The sequence below is a fragment of the Anoplopoma fimbria genome, chromosome 18 (assembly GCF_027596085.1).
Source record: "Anoplopoma fimbria isolate UVic2021 breed Golden Eagle Sablefish chromosome 18, Afim_UVic_2022, whole genome shotgun sequence".
Lineage (NCBI taxonomy): Eukaryota > Metazoa > Chordata > Actinopteri > Perciformes > Anoplopomatidae > Anoplopoma > Anoplopoma fimbria.
The window spans coordinates 23493354-23514497 of NC_072466.1; the positions used below are offsets into that span (position 1 = coordinate 23493354).

At 40.5% G+C, this 21144-nt stretch overlaps 1 protein-coding gene across 1 annotated transcript in view; it reads left to right on the forward strand.

The window, feature by feature from the left end:
* cdk19 (cyclin-dependent kinase 19) overlaps positions 1–21144 on the forward strand; it is a 49457-nt gene that overhangs the window by 4734 nt on the left and 23579 nt on the right. Inside the window, exons 2-4 of the mRNA XM_054618685.1 lie at positions 557–632; positions 17891–18001; positions 18222–18362. Coding sequence (XP_054474660.1) covers positions 557–632; positions 17891–18001; positions 18222–18362 — 328 coding nt within the window. The remainder of the gene's footprint in view (positions 1–556; positions 633–17890; positions 18002–18221; positions 18363–21144) is intronic.

Here is a 21144-nt window from a genome sequence, read left to right on the forward strand (position 1 = left end):
TTTGATTCTAGCACCACAGAGACCTGTTTGATCTGTGCGGGCTGCACACTGAATTAAGTTGTTATTGGATACCATCCACAGACTGTCTTAATATTTCAAATCATGCTTCTTTGCACTGTTTTTTAAAAATAGAAACAGTTTCCTTTTAGCCCCACGTTTCTCCCCTGCTCTCGGCTTATATTGTATTTCAGACACCGGAACACTTCTTATCTCAAATCATCAATATCTGTCTGCTGAACACGCTCCACCCTGTCGTCTCACGTTTCACTTTTGAACTGCTATTCATACACAAATGTGATTCACAAAGGCCTGTCCCGCAAATGTCAGAAAGTGAAAACAAAGAGTAGTCATGGCCAAAAATGCTGCCAAGCCAAGCAGGTGTGTAGTCTGAATCCTGAGCATCCGCGTTTCACATCTAGGGTGGAAATGATTCACGTGGGGGGGGGGGGGGCAGTGACCCGGGCACTTGAGGTTGATGCTGTAAAGGTCGCTAAAAGAGAACAATCTGTGTGACCTCTATTAATGTTGATCCCGTTATCTCTTTTCATCCCTACAGGAAAGATGAGAAGGAGTACGCACTGAAACAAATAGAAGGCACTGGAATATCGATGTCTGCCTGTAGGGAAATCGCTGTAAGTAACAACTCCTTTTTTCACAAAAACCTACTGACTGCCAGACGAGGGAACCAGAAGTGTTAAAAATGCTGACTCATGTCCATGTTTTAGGGTTCAGTCCTGCAGCACTCTATTTGTTGAAGACACTTCCTGTCTCAAACTACAATTTTTTAAAATATATTTCTGTTAATGCATAAGTCAAGCAAACAAGATAACTAGCACAAATTGTACTTGTATTTTATAACTTTGGACAGAGCCAGGCTAGTTGTTTCCCAATGCATCCAGTTTTTAATGCTAAGCTAGGCTAACAAAACCCTGGTGCAAGCTCCATACTCAACGCACAGACATGAGTGTGGTATCATCCTTCTCATCTCCCTCCCAGAAAGAAGCACACAAGCGTATTTATTTGCAAAGCAAAATGTGAATTGTTTATTTGTAAAGTGACTAATAGGAAAGTGTTACATTTAGAGAATGTAGCTCTCACTTGTGTGGTATTTGGTATAATTTAATGGGATTGCTTAGCCTAGTATTTATTTCATTTGTATGTAATCAATTAACAGTACTGTATAAAGGAATCTTAAAAGCTCTACGCTCCATTGACTATCTGCCAATGGTGGATGCGTTGATCAAGATGCATTAAGCTGGTGAATAAACAAAGAGACAGCTAAAGCTTTACACTTAATTATCCTCTAAATGTACCACTCTCAATACCCTGCTTGTAGTGTGGAGATGTTTTGGAATGAAGACAAACATACAAGAAGAAGGAGGAGCTCTTTCTCTCTTCAGAAGAAATGTCTGATTTCTTCATCTTGCACGATTTTCTCGGAAAAAAACAAATGGCGACATATCGGCAAACTTATGAAGTTCCGGCTTATTTATTTATTTTCTTTCTGTTTAGAAAATGAAATGAAAAGTGATTTAATGCACCCGAATGCCAGATGCAAGGATGGAATCTATCTGATTTGGATGTAAACAAATTCAGGATTTACCTGGAAACCATTAAATCTGAACGGATCATCTGCTGCCTTTAGGCAATGAGCTCCTCCCTCAGACCTCTTGGGAATGTATACAGGAACTGTAATGTTATAGTCAGTGACTGTTTTAGCCTCGCTTGTTTGCTTTTTCAAAAACTAGCACCACTAAAAGTACATTTGCTAAATGCACAGTTAGGTCAGGTCAAACCGGCGAACAATTCAACTCAGTGGGCCAAACAACGTCTTCTTAATTTTTAGAACACCAGTATGTACCTGTCTCTTTACCCTCCCCAAGTATCTTTGCCTCATCCCGGTCATTAATTAAGGTCTAAATGGTAAAACACCTTTTAAAAAGGCTGTCTTGTGATGTGGTAACACCAGCCACAACACCACATCGTGCCAATGGCAATGGCCATTGTACTCCAAACCTAACCTAGGGTATAGTTCCCGCCACAGTTGGTGTCTCCAGGACAACATTCTGCCACAATGACTCACACACAGTGAAAACAATACCGGGTTGCTGTCACGGCTTGTTAAAGAATCCATCCATGGCGTAGCCTGACATAAAACATCACTTCATATCATAACTGTGGTAACTCACTGCTGCTACTGGTGCCAACTTTCACTTTTAATAACTGTCCTGTCTGAGAAAAAGAGGATTTAGATATGCCTTCTTTGGAATGAGGTTGGTGCAGTCGCAGCCAGTCCTCTCAGATACTGCAGCTAGAGAAAGAATGTGGCCGGTGGGCTGTTATGTAAGGGTCTCTGGTTTCCAGTGTAACGTGTTCACCTGGAGCCAGGCCACGGCCATATGGAGCAAACACTGTCAGCGACACCGTGCAAACACACTCAGTAGTGCTGAGCAAACCTTGCTGCGGCTCACCTTAGGAGTATTTTCCTAGACCTCGAGCTGCACATTAACATTTCTTAGTTGTACATTTAACAAGCTAACAAGATGTTGCATATTCACAGTTCTTTCTTTTTTTCTTTGTAACTCAAGTCATTCTTCAACCTAAGTGTGTGCAAATGTAGCGGGTGGTAGGGGCTGCAGCCTTTTTTTCTCTCTACAATTGGCTTAAAGGAGCAAACAGGTGATTTTTGCATGTTCAATCAGGATTTGTTTCAAGTCCAAAGTCTGCAGGCGGATTTCCTCTAGAGTAAACCAGTGGCAAAACACGTTTTAGAATTCCCCCCAAAAACACAATGGTATGCTTTTGAAAATGATTGGCAGTAGGGTGAAGTATACTGGCAGCGCGTGGGCTAAGGTATGCAAAGAAGACACATTCCTGAATTTCCAGCATTGCAGCCAACCAGAAGAAAAGGGGACAAAGGTCAGAGACACAGCGTCGCTACTGAGGAGCTCTGGTCACACATCGGGCGTCAATGTAGCGAGAACAGATGTCACCTCTGCACGTTCTGAAGTATTTTTCTCAGGAAAACCAGCATCATTCCTCAAGATACAGTAGCAAAACAGACAAAGTATAGTGTAGATCTCTTTTTCTACTTGCCAGACAATAGTGTCAGATCAACATAGCAGCAGATTTGTGATTTTACTTTTAATGTAAAAATATATTTTTTAAATGTAGCCCCAAGCGGCAATTCCAGGGGGTTCATTTTGGGCCGGGCCACGCCCTATATTGGCAACACCGGTGCCCCCCATTGGTCAGTTTCAAAATATTTTGGGGGAATGTTTCAACAGCTTAATTAACAATGTACCAAAGAGTTTGGTGATGGTGCTGAACAAACTGACACTGATGTATGGCAAAGTTTATGCCAGGCCTACTCACATGTTTGGAACCGGTGTCATCCCCTATTAGGCAACACATGTCTTTTCATCACCACTTTTGTCACCCAATCATGCCAGGACACATACACTGTAAAGTATGTAGGCTTTGTTTTCTGTAACTGCATTCCAACCAAATGTTTGTTTCGCCACTCACAAGGTGATGGTGAGGTTTGATATGTGGAAGTTTGCATACATGCAGATCCCCTCCGGGGCTCAGAGGAACCTGCTGTCATTCATTATTTTTTTAGTATGAAATGCAACTTCCACAGAGTTTTGGAAAACAAAGGAAACATGAGCCTTACTTTTGGTTTTCCAGTAGTTATTTTGTTAATTGTTTTAACTGCCACATTATTGGCTTTACAGCTGAATCTGTAATGTAAACACATAAGTGATCAGTCAGGTTGTTAAGTCTACAGCTTATATGAGATATAAGCAAATGTCTGTTATTACTCCAACGAGACTGCGGCTGGATGCAAACAGGTTTCCATTGAAATTGAACGCTCACTTCTGTTTTCACTTCCATGGGCTGACTAACCTCGTAAAAATCTACAGTCAACTTTGACACGCCCTACTGCTAAAGTTGGTTTGACACATCCTTACATTTTTTATTTACGTGTAATTTTGGTGACTACATTTTTCACAGGAACTCCTGGACATATTTTGTGGCAAAAGCAGTAAAATCCATACAGGACACAACACAAATCCCTTTCCCAACTTAAAGAACGATTTACTCCTCCATCAAATCACCTGTATAGATACCTCCAAATAAGACACTTTATTACAAATCATAAAGAAAGAGAGACGGTCGGTGAAAACCCAAATAAAATAGATGACAACTTATTATTGTTTCAGAAAAACACTTTCCAAACAAAAAACCATGTCCCTAAAATATTTTTAAAAGTCATCTCCCAAAATATTGGAAAATAGAGGAATTAGAATTAGGTATTATAAATGAAGATAACACATGGGAGGACAATTAATCTGTCATAAAGGAATCAATACCCAACTATGTCAATATTTGGACCTGAAATCAAAAATTTGATATTTGAATACATCTTTCATCATTTCCTCATAAGTGAAATAACCTTCTGTGGTGTTGTGTTGGAGAAACTGTGGAAATATAGGGGACTAATAACCTTATCATTTTAGGGTTAGGGTTATACATTTTTATGTATTCATTCAAGTAAAAAAAAAAAGCTATAAAATGGTTTATAAAACAATGATACTGATCAATCAGACCAGACACAACCCTGCTTAGTTATTAAGACCGATGATGAGTCAGACCCCTGGCTGAGGAATCTCAAATATATTCTTCATGTACATTGAGTCACTACAGGTGTTGTCATGGATTCAACAAGAATGGGCTGGTAGCATTACAGAGCTCTTACTTAGTGTCATGTTACGCAGACAAGCAGAAAAAAACATAGACTGTTGATTCGCTTTGGCTTTGAATCTTTGAAAGAACAATCGTCCCTTTCTAAAGCCACTGTTCATGGAAAAGTCGGCCTGCTTTTTGGTATCTGGCTGCTCCGCAGGGGAGCAGAAAATAAGATGGGATGTTTTTTTCATTGTGGCGTTCGCAGCATTCCTTTTCCAGAATAATCAAATCAGACCATGACAGTCTCTCCCGGGGCGAGCAGACAGAAGCATTGCTGGGGCGTTAAGACAGCGAATGCTAACAAATATTCATTATCTACTGCCTACTACTCCGTACAGTAGTGGACGGAAAAACTCCCGTGTCATGTTTCTGCTTTTTAGAAAGATCTGATAAGTGAAACCCTTGCTATGAGAAAATGAATTTTCTGGCCGAGGCTAGTGGAACGCTGTCTTGACAAAGGGGGAGTGGAACTTTGCTTCTGTGTATCAAGAGCCATTTGTGTTCAAAAATGTTTGTGTGGGCTCATCTCTGGTTTGTCCTTGAATTGAATTAAACACAGACTTCAGCCCATGCATAAGAAAGCGTTTCCATGGTGGCCACAATGGCGTTCCGAGCAAAAAAAGCACTGCAATAAAAAATGTAAAAAAAAATACAAGAGGCATGTTTGTTCAGACAATGAAATACGATCCAGGAAGTCGAAGTTATAGATATTGAGACACATTTAACAATGTATCCATGTCTTTTAAACACTAGTTGCTAAAAGCTCATTGATTATGAAAATGAGTGCAAAAGTTTGTACCAAAAATAAATTACACTGCTTTTTCAGTGTGGTATTCGCGTTTAAGTACATACATAGGGATGCACAAGGACATTCAGTTTTAGCCCATTTGAAACACCACAAACACATGACAAACAAAACAAAAATTAAAAAACGTGTTTTCGCACTTTTGACAAAAACATGGACGTATGAATAAATTGCACAGAAAAAACACTCCCGCCCGTGTTAAAATGCTCTGGTTTCAGGCTTGTAGAGAGAGTAACTCGTGTTCTCAGATATTGACCGAACTTTCCGAGGCCATGGGAATAACATATTTAACATAAACATTAACATAATTCTTAATTTTGGTGGCGTTCGCCTTTAAGAACACGTTAGAAATGTGGGTGCAGTCATTGACTTAATAGTTAATACCTCCAAACCCATTTGGCAGACATATCGTACATGCAACCACATGTACCTGTCATCCTCACCTACTGTACAGGATGTTGACTACAGGTGGGAGCGTGTCCCTCCTATCATTATTTCCCAGCAGAGCAGCCTCGCCTTGCTTGTTTCCACTGAACATTACAACCACCAGAAATTGTTTTTTCTCCAAAAAAAAAAAAAAAAAAAGGAAAAAGAAAAAAAGAACTTCTTGCCCATTGAGGACAAAGGAGTCTTTGTGCCTCTCAAACCGCCACCTCGCTTCGTTTAGCAAACTGCAGTTTAGCAACTGGAATGCCACATGCAGGCGAGTTTGAGTTGGGGAAAGGGTGGAGGGAGGTTGGCAAGGGTCTTTTTTTATGTTTCCATTTCCATGTTGATGTGCTACTTCCAAGGATTACAGAAATATAATGCACGAGCATTAAAGCAAATCAACGCAGATGTCCTTTATAGACAAGGTTTGTTGTTCTGATGATGTCGTCAGAAATACGGCAGAGGAATCTAGTAAGAGATGGCCTTTGAAATGGTTCTAGTGTTGCCTCAGAAAACTTTTTCATTTTCAATCTGATTTGATTTAATAAAGATTTTTTTTTTATTGCTCCCATGCATTCAAATGCTTCCACTGCTTCTGAGACAAGTGGGTTAGTGAAGCTTATCTTCAATTCTATTTTGGGTGTTTGAGCTCGGAAGTCGATCAAAAACAGGCACAACTTCAGGTCTCGGAAAGGAAGTAGAAAGGAAATGACTATCTGAAATAGGGAGTAAACAAGGCAACAATTTGCAACACTTAACTGATCTAGCTCATGATGTTTCTATTTTTTTTGCTCATTGTGTCACGGATGTGGTGTGGACCCAAAAGCAGGAGACAGATAAAGTTCTGGAGCTTTATTTAAAGTTCAGCACACAGCAGACAGACGGGCAGGGTCAGACTCACATTAGGAAACAGGCAGGGGATCAGGCAGACGGAAACCAGAGGAAGCGGAGGCTAAACTCGCGGTCGGGGACAGAAGGCTAAGGTGGCTAACCGAGGCAAAGGCAAGGTAGGGGAATCCGGTGGTCGGGGACAGAAGGCTGAATCATTGACCGGGGCACAGGAAAGGCAGGGAAGTCCAGACAGGCAGGGTCGGCAACGGGAAATCAGTCCACGGGAAATTGCTGGAAGGTCTGACATAAATGCAACCAACGATCTGGCAGAGAGTGACTGACTGGGGTTTAAATACTGCAGGGTGTAGGTGCAGCAGAGTGAGCAGGTGAGAGGGATTGTGCTGATGAGGTGGGTGTGGCAGACAGGTGCACTGCATGAGGCTGATTAGGTGAGTGAGGGAGAGTGTGGTGAGAGAGTGGGGGCTGGGCTGAGAGCTGGAAGTGGAACTGGGAGTGGCCGGAGTGAACTGAGAGAGAGTGACAGGCAGGTGAACAGAGTGAGCCAATTAGGTGAGTGAGACAGAGTGACAGGGAGTATGGAGCTACTGACAGTATGGAGGAAGAACTGTGACACATTGTCCATCATTCCGTCATTCTCTCTCATCCAGCTCAACACGGATAGCAGGTTGCATTACACGGCCCACTGACTGCTTCACATGCCTTTAACACCTCCGTGACAGAAGCTCTATGTGTTGTAGATAATGCTTGGGTAACTGAGTAGTAACAGGGTAGTCTGGATTCTGGTTTTTAATCAGAATTTCAAAGTTTGTGGCATTTACACTTAGAGAGACAATATCTGTACAAAAAAAAATTGTCCTATACACTAGCACTTGAGACCATAGTAATAAGTAACGAGAATGCATTGACTAATTATTGAAAGAATGATGAAAGGTTATAAAGTTTAGACTGTTGGATCAGACTGCATTCGTTTTGGGTAGGTGTACCTACCAACTGGCATTTACACATAAATAATTATTTACATGGACAAAATGATTACATACAGGGTTAGTTTAGTTTTAGTTTAGGGTTAATTGGGCCATCATTTTCTACGGGTTAGGATCACATTGTACTCACCAACATGATTACTGACAACCAGGAACACAGCAACATGGCTACATCCAAGTTAGAAGAATGAGAGAGAGAGATCAGATGAGTTCAGAGGATCACGCAGATAATCTATACCTCTTGATTTAGAAGTAAGACCTGGAAGTGAGTGCACCCAAACTCTCAGTAATAATGCCTACTTGCTGTGCGAACAACTACAGTAAGTGAGGCAGGTCAAAGTTGAACCAGCAGGTGGTCTGATAACCAGGGAGAGTTTCGAGGAAATGGGTCAGTTGGCTACTTTATGGCGGCCTTGGACTTGCTAGCTTGTGTAATGGTAAATGTAAAATGGTACTTTTACTAGTCTAGTGTTGTTCGAGTCTTCCGACCACTCAAAGCACTTTAACACTATTTGTCATTCACTCATATATATAATATATTAAGAATAATAGTAAGTTAGCATATAGCGTCAGCGGTCAATAAACATGCTAGCAGATTAGGTCGCTAACGGTGCTGCTGGCTTGAGTACCCCGGTTGGTAACGTGACCCTTGCAGGGTTGTAGTGACCCGTCAAGAGTGTCCCGTAAACTGGAGACTCTCAAGGAACCGAATTGACCTACAACGTGAGAGTCAGGGGAAAGATCAAGATAAGCTAAAGGTTTCAGTTGGCTACTGTTCGACAGCCTTGCTAGCTTGTCTTCTTGTATCGCAATAAAGTAGCTTAATTAGGAAGCAAGCCACCCACCAAAAATATGTTTTTGTTAAAGATAACGCCAGGACTTCATGAAATCCACATTCAAGGATTCTCTCAATAGAAATGATTACATTATCAAAGATAATTCTTTATTTGCAGGTCCGTCGCCTAGCTAAAGACTTCAACCAGCTTTGTCTAGAATTTCTGTCATAAAAAGACATTAAGTGTAATAATTCAATTCCAACTGAAATGTACCCATTGTAACATCTTTGAAAATGAAAACTTTGTGATTATACAAAAAATAAAATGGTAACTAGGCAAAAAACACGCCGTGAGATTAGCTCGCTAGCCTGCAGTACTTGCTTGGCTACATTTTTCTGTTTGGTTCACCTTGGGGATTTGTTTTAAATTCTGACCTCTCGTTTGTCCTTTAAGCAATGTCAATATGTTCCTGTTCAGCAGTCCACCAAAGTGAGCAAAGTATTATTATTAACAGTACCAATGATGTCAAAACTATGACATTTTTCTTTTTAAAAGAGAAGTCATAATTCAGAATCCATAGATGACATTGTTTCAACTTAATATGATTCTGTCGAAAGACATGAAATTGTTTTCTTAAAGGGGCCAAGACATTCTCCATTGGTTTTAATTATTATTGTGGAAAGCCTATTCACCCACCTGCTCCTGTTTCACATCTGGTCACTCCATTAAGTTTGACCTCCCTGAATTGAAACATTGTTCAATGGCTTTCATTACTTCCCATGAAATGAGTCTTGTTTTCCCTGTCGCTCACAATGGCTTGTGTGTGGCTAAATGTCCCCGGCCTCATAAATTACTCCCTTTCTTCCTCTCTGCCATGTGGGCAGATATGATACGAATCATCATTTTGTTTATGGTGGCCCATTTCCATGCAAGTGTGCAATCACTCCCTGAGTAGCAATGATCTCCTGCGAGAGAATGAATTGGCTGAAATGTGCTTTTACTGCAGAGGTAGAAACAAACAATGTAAGTCCTGCAGACTTAAACATTTCTTCTATCCCTGTCTGCATGAAGGCAGCCTGCGTTTCCTGGTCTGCATCAGCCAGTCTTTCCCACCACGCTGATCACTGTGCGAACAGCAACATATTTGCATTGTATTTGCAGAGGGTGTAGGTTGAGGAGCTTGAAGGTATGGTTTCTAGGGATCAAATGATCACCGTCAATTCATTGTTTTCTCGCCATTGTTTGATTCAGACTCCAACCATCGAAAACCTGCTTAAACGTACTGTACATACAAGCCAGTAAATATGCTACAGCTGTCCTTGCAGTAAAATAAATGTAACTACGCACAATGTGCTTCCGGTCTGCTGAATTCTGCACTGAACCACACTGTCCGTGAAGCTGCAGCTCGCGGTCCGTCAGAGACAGCCTAGTCATTTGTCTGAAATAACACCAAATGACTGCCCCGGCTGCACACTGACCCACAGCTCACCAGCTTCAGGTTAGAGGCTATTAATCAGTTCTCAGGAGCAGGGTAATCCTGGGTAGAGCTGTTTTTCCTTAACCCTCTGCCAGTCTGATGTGTTTTCTTCAGTAGGTCTTGTCAATTGTTAATTTGTTCTACTACCACTTCAAGTGGCAGAAGCTGGACATTCCAAACATCTACCACTTACTTTTAGCAAACTACTAGGACTTATCTTGTCTTAATAGTCTTAGGTCGGATTGAGGCAGGTCCAGTGTTGCCAGATAACATTTCCAGCCTCAATCACAACCTAAAATCTACACAATTCAATAAAAACCAGCCCAAATCAAAACCTTGCCAGGAATCACATACAACTATTACAATAGAAACCAGATCATGAGCATACGAAACTTCATATCTGCATCAAATAACAAAAGATAAACTGTGAGATAAATATGCTATCGCGACCCAGACACAATTCTAATGTCAGTGACAATGACGTCAAGATAAATAGTTCCTCTGTTATCCCAAGCGACGTCAACTCACATCAATTAAATATTTTCCAAATGAAATGAGTCATTTATCAAATAAATAAAACTCTTTTAACAATATTTAGGAAAAATATTCTACCAAATGTTGACAATAGTAGCCCAAATTTCATCTGACAGCCCAACCCTGTTTTTTTTCCCAACCCAACTTAATCAAAAGTAGACCAATTGGGCGGAAACCAGCCCAATCTGACAACACCAGGCAGATCTACGAACAGTTATCTGCATGTGAATGCAGAGTCTGTAGGCAAGATTTGGGTTTCTGTTTGTAGTCAAATTGTAGTTAACTGGGCGGCTGTGGCGTAGTGGAGAGTAAGGTAGTTCTCCACTCAGAGGGTCGGTGGTTCGATACCCGGCTTCGGCAGTCGATGTGTCCTTGGGCAAGACACTTAACCCCAAGTTGCTCCTGAAGGCTTGCCATCGGTGTGGACTGGATGATGAATGTTAGTTAGAGTCTGATGGTGGCACCTTGATGGTAGCCTGTCATCAGTGTGTGAATGGGTGAATGATATGTAATATACTACTGACTGTAAGTCGCTTTGGAGAAAAGCGTCTGCTAAATGACTGTAATGTAATGTAATGTAACTGGTATTGACCATTCACATTTTAGCTCGCTTTGGTTGAATGCAAGTATCAGTTGGCATTGGCTGAAATGCAGCCTCGAAACCAAGCGGCTTTCATGTGACAACAACTTAGTCTTTTATTAGCCTTTTTTTTTTTTTAAATCCGCATTGAAACATGAAACAAACCGGTAGTAGACGTCATCTCTAAACTCCATCTTCCATTCTCCGGTGCCAAGATGCTTATTGGACCGTAAACACAGCCCACGGAAGAGGAAATCTTGGCCCGGATGTCTGCTGGCTACATTGGAAACCCCAGAAATAATGGTTGTTACCTGCAGAGGCTAAAACAAACCGGTAGTAGAAGTCATATCTCAGCTCCATCTTTATGCAGATAGCCGATGGGATCCTAGATTGTAGATGCTGCTTATAAGTAGCAGCTAAATCAGCTTTTAAATAAGAGATATTACTTGCAGATGGAAGATTCAATTTTAACCATTTAGAGGCAAACATTGTGTGATTCTTCACTTCACAAATTGTTAAATGAGATTGCATTCAAATGGGCTATTATTTGTTTATAACAGTTGTAATACATGTCATTATCTGGGTAAAATATCCTGTCTTTTTTTTTTTTTTCTTATAGTCATGTAAAAGTTCTGGGAAAGAAATGAGATAAAAACATTCTGGGTAGCAACACTAATAAGCATGTTAAAGGAGGAAGTTGTGGGAACGGAGACACGCTTAAATTGCGGTCTCTCTAAGTAACAACCACGTTGGTTTCTACAAGATGCCTCTTTGGTTTCAGCTCTCTAAAACCCAAGGTTACATCAGAGGTTTTCGAGTCAACTCCAAGCCGTGACTGGAAACCACTTAAGATAGATGTCTTCTTTCTGATCCCAAAACACACATTTGGATCTCAAGCCGACCTCTTTAAAGGTGGACTGGCAGCACTGTCCGCAGTTTGGCTTATCTGTGAATATTTGGAACCTGTCCAGTGAGTGCTTTCTCTCTTGAGCCTTTACAAGAACATGACCTATTTTACTCAGAAGGGGGACAAACCAGCCTGTCTTGTATTGCTGCCATGTTTGCATTCTTTCCTCTCCTTGCTCATTTGAATACCAATTTACTCATAGCGATCAGAATTTGTAGGCTGTATGGTGTTCTTGTAATACTTTGTATACAGTTTGCGATCAGGTTTTTTGGTGGTTTACCTCGTTGATGATCAGCATCTTTTTGCAGCAGAAAAAAAGTGATAGAGTAGGTATGTGATACAGCCGTCAATATGGTGCTTACGTTCAGAGGTCTGCCCTTAATCCCTGCACTAGCTGGCCTTCACCTAATAGCACATTAAAGTGAGTCACAAGATTTTCTGCACATGGAACGTTTTCCCACAGGAGACCGGGCTTCCGGTGGCTCAGGCCGGATTACAGACGTGTGATTATGGCTCGAAGTGGTGCTTTTCCCAGGACTCATTGTTTGATGTTATTATACCGGCAGCTTGCAAACATTCAACATTACCAGTATAAGTCCTCGTGAAAATGTGTTTATTTGCGATCAAGATAAGTACATGTTTTACTTACAGTAAGGCGTCAGATGGCTTAAAGGAACAGTGTGTAGCATTTATATATGGAAGATAATATTGATAACCATGTTTTACTTAGTGTATAATCACCTGAAATACCAATCTTTGTGTTTCCGTTGGCTTAGACTGAGCCGTTTTTATCCACATAGTGGATGTTGACACAGGACATAGTCCTCTTCACGGAGCCGGGCGCCATGTTTCTACAGTAGCCCAGAATGGACAAACCAAACACTGGCTCTAGAGAGGGCCTTTCGCGCTTTCACGTTTTGTCGGCCACCGTAGATCTCCTACACACTTTGCACGTGGGAGAAGTTTCAGTCGGTTGCAATCTGCAACCTTGCCGCTAGGTATTGCCAAATCCGGTACACTGCACCTTCAAGAAAATAATTCCCCCCTGCGGTGATAATGATTGGCTCGACGGCGCGATTTGTGGTATTATTGCTTATTAAATAATTTATCCTTATTTTAGGGTTATATAAATATGCTTACTTGTTAGGCTATTATTACCTATATTGTTGTTTTTTAAATGACAGAAATTAAAACAAATAAAATACTTTTTTATTGTCAAAAGAAGAACATAATGGGCAACGAGGCACAGCTTTTTTGTTTCCCAGCTGAGACACTTTGGTTGTGGCCGTTTGTTATGGTACGGAATATCAGCAGAAGTAAAAATAAAAAAAATAAAAGTGCAGCGCTGAGTTATAGATTAAACACTCAGCGCCTTGTCACGCTGCTGACTTTTAGCATTGTGTGAATATGCGGCCCTGCCGTTGCAAAGAATCTAAAGGGAGGAAAAATGTGGAACATAAAAGACGTGGTGGTTGTTTGACCTCCCTTGCAGTGAGCTTGTCAAGAGCGCGGTATTATGAAATTGCGGCATCTTTAAAGGATAGTTCATGAAAAAAAAAACACTTAAGATAAGACTGCATTACAATATAAATGGGAATACAATAAAAGCTATTTTCTTTTCCTTGTTCTTTTTATTAAAAGGAAATAGTAAAAATACTGATTTTCTAAAATAAGTCTTGCCTGTTAACCACATACTTTTAACTAAAGGCTTTAGAAAAAGGCATGTCTTTAGTCTGCTATTAAAAGAAGACACTGTTGCAGCAGACCTTAGTTCACACGGTAGAGAATTCCAGAGAGTAGGACCATAAAGAACCAACGGCAACATGCGCTGATTTAGAATTTAATTGAGGCACAGTGATAAGAACTTTATTTGTTGTTATAAGGCGGGATCTGACCATATGGGGAGGAGCTCATAGATTTAGAAACAACAAGAAGTGTTTTCAAATCAATTCTTTGTTTTACTGTTGTTAAAAGAAATTAAAATATAGAAATGACGTGTTCCGCCCCTGTTCAATAAGAGGGAGAAGGTTTATTTAACACCTGCTATGTCAGTCCAACAAAAGAAGTGCGTTACAGTAATCTAGTTTACTGCAAATAAATGCATGACCCAGCTTTTCACAATCTGACAATCTGACACACCCATGTTTTTTGGCATGCTCAGAAGGTTTTACCGACAGGGGAGTTTGACAACGGTGATTAATCTGCAACTCTTTTGATAACATATAGAGTTTCAGTCATTTTTCAAGGGAAAGGCCAAAACAGACTGCAGTTTCAGTTTCTTTACGTTATTCTAAACAGAATATCTTTTTGTTTTGAACTGTTGGACATTTGAGGTCATCACCTTTTTTTTTCACAGTTTTCTGACATTGTATTGACAGAATTATTTATCGATCAGTTGAGTAAATGATCAGCAGATAGTTGTTAGTTTCAGCTCAGTGCAACAGCGTGGCTCATTGATTGTGTTTTTAATAGTTTCTGGACAACAGTGGAGCTCTATGGCACAGTGGAAGAAGATATATAGGGTTTTAGACAATACTTAGTAGACATACAATCAGTGTCGGGGTCTTTTAAATCGGATTTGTTGAAAATATGAAAAATATAGAATATCACCAGATGGTTGACAACATACAATGCCGTTTTTACTTACTTACTTACTAGTTGACAGTGACTTCCTTAATGTAAGAGATAATAAGATAGTCTGTCCGTCCGGTCCATTCTCCTAAACGCCATATCTCAGGAACACCTTAAGGGATTTTATTTATTTCTCAAGGATGAACTGATTAGACGATTAAGTGATTTGGCAAAATAAAAGGTCAAAGGTCGCTGTGACTTCACGAAACGTACTTTTTGGCAGTAACTCAAGAGTCGAAATGCTAATTATTATAATTTCATGCACATGATAAAGTGATGACATTGGAAGGACATGTAAACTGCAACATGACATGGTTGGCGGAGGTATACAACGGTAATTCTGATTTAAAAGCTAATCCTTTTTGGTCAACGGTGCAATTAAAGGACAACCCGCTCTGCCTCCTGAGCCACAGGCGCTAACCCGTTACAGTACTACTAGAGTACTAGTTGGGTATATTGGTTAAACACGCATTCAGGGTCCCTTGTAGTGCTGTGTGTGTGTGTGGCCCTCATGGTTGAAATTGGTGCTGTAGCGCTCGGAGTGTATACAAGCCCTAAGCCCAGGGCTCATTATCACAATGCCCCATTATAGTCTGTGGATTAAGGTTGTGATGAAACAGAAACCTTATTTCCCCATCCAGAGCTCAAATCAAATCGCCTGCATACAATTCCCCCATTATCGCCCTAAGTTTGTCCCACTTGCTATTTAACAAAAATGGGAAATATAGTGCACAGGTTCAACTTTATGTTGTTGTTTTTTTGCACTTGGCATTTCACACTGCCCCTATTCAAATAGTTTTATATCTTAGCAGTTATCAAATATCAAAGACTTAAGTTAGATGCCATGCTTAATCTTTATTTAAATAGACCAGAACAAGGACACAGGTTGTCACAGACCCAAGTTTTCTCCGCCCAAATACATTGACAGAGTTTTTGCCCACATCCTCTGCCGCCAAAATAACCAAACTCCTTTCCAGGACAATTTAAATGCTCGAAATTAATTGTTTACAGGCTATTAAACCTTTATAACCTTTTTTTCATCCTGATATATTAATACCTGACCCTTTTTCACAGGGATTGTATAAAGGTGATAAAGCGTGTCCATGAATTTGAGATTTTGTTTTGTTGCGTTTGGCTGGTAACACTCGTTGACTTTGTTACAGAATACTTTGTTTGCACGCCCTCCGGCATTTTATGAAAGAACACCGCAACAAACAAAGCGCAGAGAACATAAACACCTCCCTATGCTGAAGTTAACATCAGACAGCATACCAAAGCAGAAAAATCTTGACACACTACTTTTCTAGACACTCAAAAGATTCTTAAGGTGATAGAGTAGGTATGTGATACAGCCTGTTTGAGTAGAGATTTGTGTCAACGGATTCGCTGAAATTCGAAGCCTTTCTCTGCAAGCTGCTGACCTGGTTTCATGACCATAAGTTATTTACACAGTTTTAGTTACTCTTTGAGCGTAACTTTGACTGTACGAGAATCCCCAGGCTTTTGTTTGCCACATTTTTTTTGACGTTCAGTTCTCCTTAAGTGTTCAGTTACTAGGAAATAAGCATATAGGGCCTGAGTTAGCCAACATGTGTCTAAATGTGGAAAGGCAAAAAAAGCAAAGTGCATACAGAAGATCGACCACGTGGGAGTCAGAGAGAAGGGTGCATCCTACTAAGGGTGAAGTACAGTGAGACAGCCTGTAAAGGTGAATAATTCATTCACTGGGTGGCATTCACTGCGTTTCTGTTGTGTTTGCCCTCCCCGACCGAAACACCCCGCAGACACGGAGGCCTGTCTAAAGGGCACGATTGATTATGGATGGTGTTTTTAGGTGGGTCAGCGAATGGCACATGTGTGAATGGGAGTGGGTGAAACCGATAAACATGTTACAACGGCAGAGAAAGAAGCACGATTGAATGATGTTGTCCGTTTTGCAGCCGTCTCTCTGCCAGGGACTCACCGAAAAAGGAAAAGGAATCATATTGTATCATATGTTTACATGTGGTGTTTATTGACATTTTAAAAATGATCAATAAATATGATAACACCACTTAACAATTCAAGCTTAAAGCTCTGGATTGCATGCATTGTAGGTAAGCTGCTGAGGATGGGAAATGTAAATCAGTGTAGCATTTCATTTCACTAATCTCTCAATCGCTTAGCATAGCAATTCATAGTATATAGCTCTTTAGTGTAGCATGGTTTATTAGCTTTAAAAACAGCTGACAGGACTCTATTTCTAGTTTTTTTAGGTACTGTGTTGTTGGTAAAATGTTGGTAGAGGCTGTTAATCTGTATAAAAACCCTGAACGCTCGACAGGCCTGTCAAGATAAATGTTATTCTTTATATATTGTAAAAATATTATTGTCATTTCAAGATCATTTAGTGCCACTGATATATAGATAAGATAATAACAATAAGAATATTCAGACATTGGAATGTGAATAAATATATATATATTCCAAAATGATAAAACATGAATATGATAAAATCACACAACTAAAAACAATACATTCTGGGCTTTAGCAACAAAAATTGCATTGAAATAAATATTTGCAGAAAAGTGCAAAGTAACAACATATTAGCTATTAGTTAGAATTGCCACTTTTTGTGGCCACTGTTTTTAAGTAAAAAGTGAAAAAATCCCATATATTTAACTCTGGCTCAAAGTGTTTGGCTGAAACAAAGACTTTCAATGATCTCTTTTCCTTGGGAATCATATTCTCTGCACTTTTTATTTCAGATTCATGTATTCATCAAGGATGTAGTATTAAGAAACATGTTTGAAATATTAATTACTTTTTTTGAAATATGTATGGAGTAAATGGAGTCATTCACAACACTCTTTATTACAGATCTTCTTATTGTTTGTCATTTGTGGCTGCAACAGAGCATCAGAGCTTGAACGCATCGTTATGTATCTTAATGCAACCTTCGTTAATTACCTAAGCAGTAGTGTGCACCGGCTGATAACAGCTGACATCACCTGAGCTGATAGAGGATATGATCAGAGGCATTTCTGATACTGGTATCAGAACAACTACATACATGAATACCATATATACTGTGCTTACACACATAGCTGGCATTGAATTAAAATGTTATCACATAACTCTTCTTGTTTTCAAAATGATTCACACGCTTATGTTGTGTCTTTCAGCTGTTACGCGAACTGAAACACCCGAATGTGATCGCCCTGCAAAAGGTGTTCCTGTCCCACAGCGACAGAAAGGTTTGGCTCCTCTTCGACTATGCCGAACATGACCTATGGGTGAGTCTCTCTGTGCCACATGCAGCGGTATCGTAATATTTCCCAAATAAAACAGATTTTCTGTCACATGTTGCTCTGTCGTAATAGATTTAAAGTGATCATAAATCACAGCATTACAGTTTGCTTAATTTACCAGGCACCACCAAGGTGTGGAGAGGCTGTTTTCTTTTGAATGTTGTAGCCACATGGTCAGAACTGACATGCCTCACTGCCTTCGTAGCACATCATCAAGTTCCATCGTGCCTCCAAGGCCAACAAGAAGCCCATGCAGCTGCCCCGAGGGATGGTGAAGTCTCTCCTGTATCAGATTCTGGATGGCATCCATTACCTCCATGCCAACTGGGTGCTCCACAGGGATCTGGTGAGCTGCTATATTAGCTTCAGTGCTCTAGTTTCCCCTTCACAGACTCACCAGCCCCAGTACACACTGCACTCCATCCCAGGGTCGTTTCCGAAAGGGACACCGTTAACATCACGGAAACCATGTTTGTCTTATGGCAGCCATGTGGCGCGTCGACACAACCGGGCCACAAAAATGAAAGCTGAAAAATAATGGAGCTTTTAGGGATATGGTTAAATTATGTTGTATAACCATTTTATGTTTTAAAAGTTAGAAGTAGGTTAAATTTAATTTGAAATTCAAACTGCAAGGACTCGCTCAAAAAACAAAAAAACCTGGGTCTCTATACAAAAAAAAACCTTCAAAAACTCTAAAACCGTTCTTTTCTTCTGGTTTAAAGGTGCTATGTGTAGTATCTGGCCACATGTTTCAAAGAAATAGGGGGCAGCATTTCACCTCTACTACTGGGTCCATACAATCAAAATTCACAGCCATCACTTATACAAAATTAAAAAAGCCAACTTCCAACTAACAGCAGTGCACTGTTATGCTAATTTAGCACAAAGATGTTTATTCTTTCCTTCATTTTATTTTGGAAAGTTCATCTTGTACTAATAAGTATTCCAAGGATTTGTTCTGCCGTGGTTATATTGCCTCGTGGTTTAATTGAATAAAGCATAATGATAACATTAATTAGAATTTAACACACAACAGCTCCTATTTTCTCCAAACTGCTACTTATGCTAATGTAGCTACTGTGTGCAAGTCAGACGATTAAATAAAAAAAGTGACGGAAGGCCAAAGAAATCAATAAATTTGCCCACAATCACTGAATATACTCTCATCGTGATATTGGCTGAAAAACTAAATCTTTGCCCCACTGGTCACACTGAGCCATTCCAACCAGCAGAGCTGTGTTATTTCAGTGCAGGTGTTGTTTAGTCTGGCTGTGGTGTATTATTATGAGTCTGATTGTTATGGTCGAAGGGCAGAACGTCCTGAACTCTGAATGTTGTCTGACTCTTGTCTACCCTTTAACCTGGCTGCAACACACTGCTGGATCCTGTGAGATTCTCTCCACCTCGGTTTTCCCACAGTGCTTTGCTTGGAGGGAGATTTTGTTCCGTGCAGCTGAGAGTCAGGCTGGGGCTCGAACACAGGGCTTCTCATTGTGTGTCTGCAAATTTCAGTTTGGATGTCAGATTGGCTGGATATACAACCAGTATAAAGTGTATGGGCATTTTGCCACTAAAAAAAGTGTTGCATTGACTTAAGCTAGCTAAAATCACAGCATTAATAAAGGAGCAATTAACTATTAGCTATGTAAAGATATATTGGAGAAGAGTCTACCTGAGCAGAGAATGTGGTCACTCTCTCTATGTGTTTGTATGCGTATGTGTGTAATCAGAGCTTCTCTGTACTTTGTTGACATAGCCGGGCTAGCGCATGTGAGCGTTCCCCTATGGCTAGCTCATGGCCGCCGCTCTGCTCTGCTCCCAATGCATCAGTTATAGCTGATAACGCTGTCCCGACCAACAGCGTTATCATGGAGGCGTAGCTCAAAACCCTCCGGTCCTCCCTCGGGTAGACACTGTTAGGACAGACCAACTGTGATTTGAGTGCACAAGTACCATGACTTGATGGAGTATATTCATACAAGAGTACTCCACTTTCAATGAGGTTAACCACAATGCAACTGACAGCTCACTGTGTGGTTTAGAGATGTATTAGTAGCAGCTAAAAGCATGATTAAGGTGTGTTATACTAGTAGCGGCTCATAGCATGATTCAGTTTTGTTATGTTTGTAGGGGCTCATAGCACGTCTCAGATGTGTTGTGCTTTTAGCAGCTAAAAGCATGATTCAGGTGTGTTCTGCTAGTCGCGGTTAGTAGCATGATTCAGGTCTGCTATGCTTGTAGCAGCTTATAGCCTGAGTCAGTTATGCTAGAAGCAGCTAATAGCATGATTCAGGTGTGTTAAGCTAGTAGGGGCTAATAGCATGATTCAGGTGTGTTAAGCTAGTAGGGGCTAATAGCATGATTCAGGTGTGTTAAGCTAGTAGGGGCTAATAGCATGATTCAGGTGTGTTCTGCTAATAGCATGATTTAGGTGTGTTATGATGTTGCGGCTAATGTAGCCAGAGCTAGGACAGCTGTGTGAAGTCTTATGAATGTCCGGATGATGTAATTTGAGTCAGCGTCCTCTTGAGACGCTATAAGGCTCTAAACTACTTTTTTCAGATATGCAGTAGAACCTTCCAACTCCCGAAAACAGATATGTGTGTGTAAAATCAGTGGGGTTCTCCTTTAAGATGGTAAATTGTCTTTCATATTAATGTGGACCAGATCAGAACTGAACCAGTGTGCCTCCATGCTGCAGAACCATCCGATCTATCTCATGTGAGATTCAAAAACAAACAGAGCTGGAACAATTTCCATTCTCTCATATCTGACTGTGTGCTGTAAAACTCCCACAGCCCATCTGTGTGTGTGTGTATGGCTCCCTCGCTCTTATCTCTCCCTGCATCTGTCACTCCAAGCGAGGAACATTTGTGCCTCTGCTTGCAAGTATAATCAACCAAACACATCCGATTATGTGGCAAAACTTTAATTTGATTACCGCGGTCAGTGCTTTGATGTCAGATGATCCGTAGGGAGGTTATTTCCAGATAATTCTCATGAGAGAATGAAAGACTTGAGATGATACGGTCTGAAATGTAGATGAGACGACGGTTGATTTCTCAGAATACACTGACTTCAGAAGTCAGAAAGCAGTCACACAGTTCAGATATTTATCCATCTCT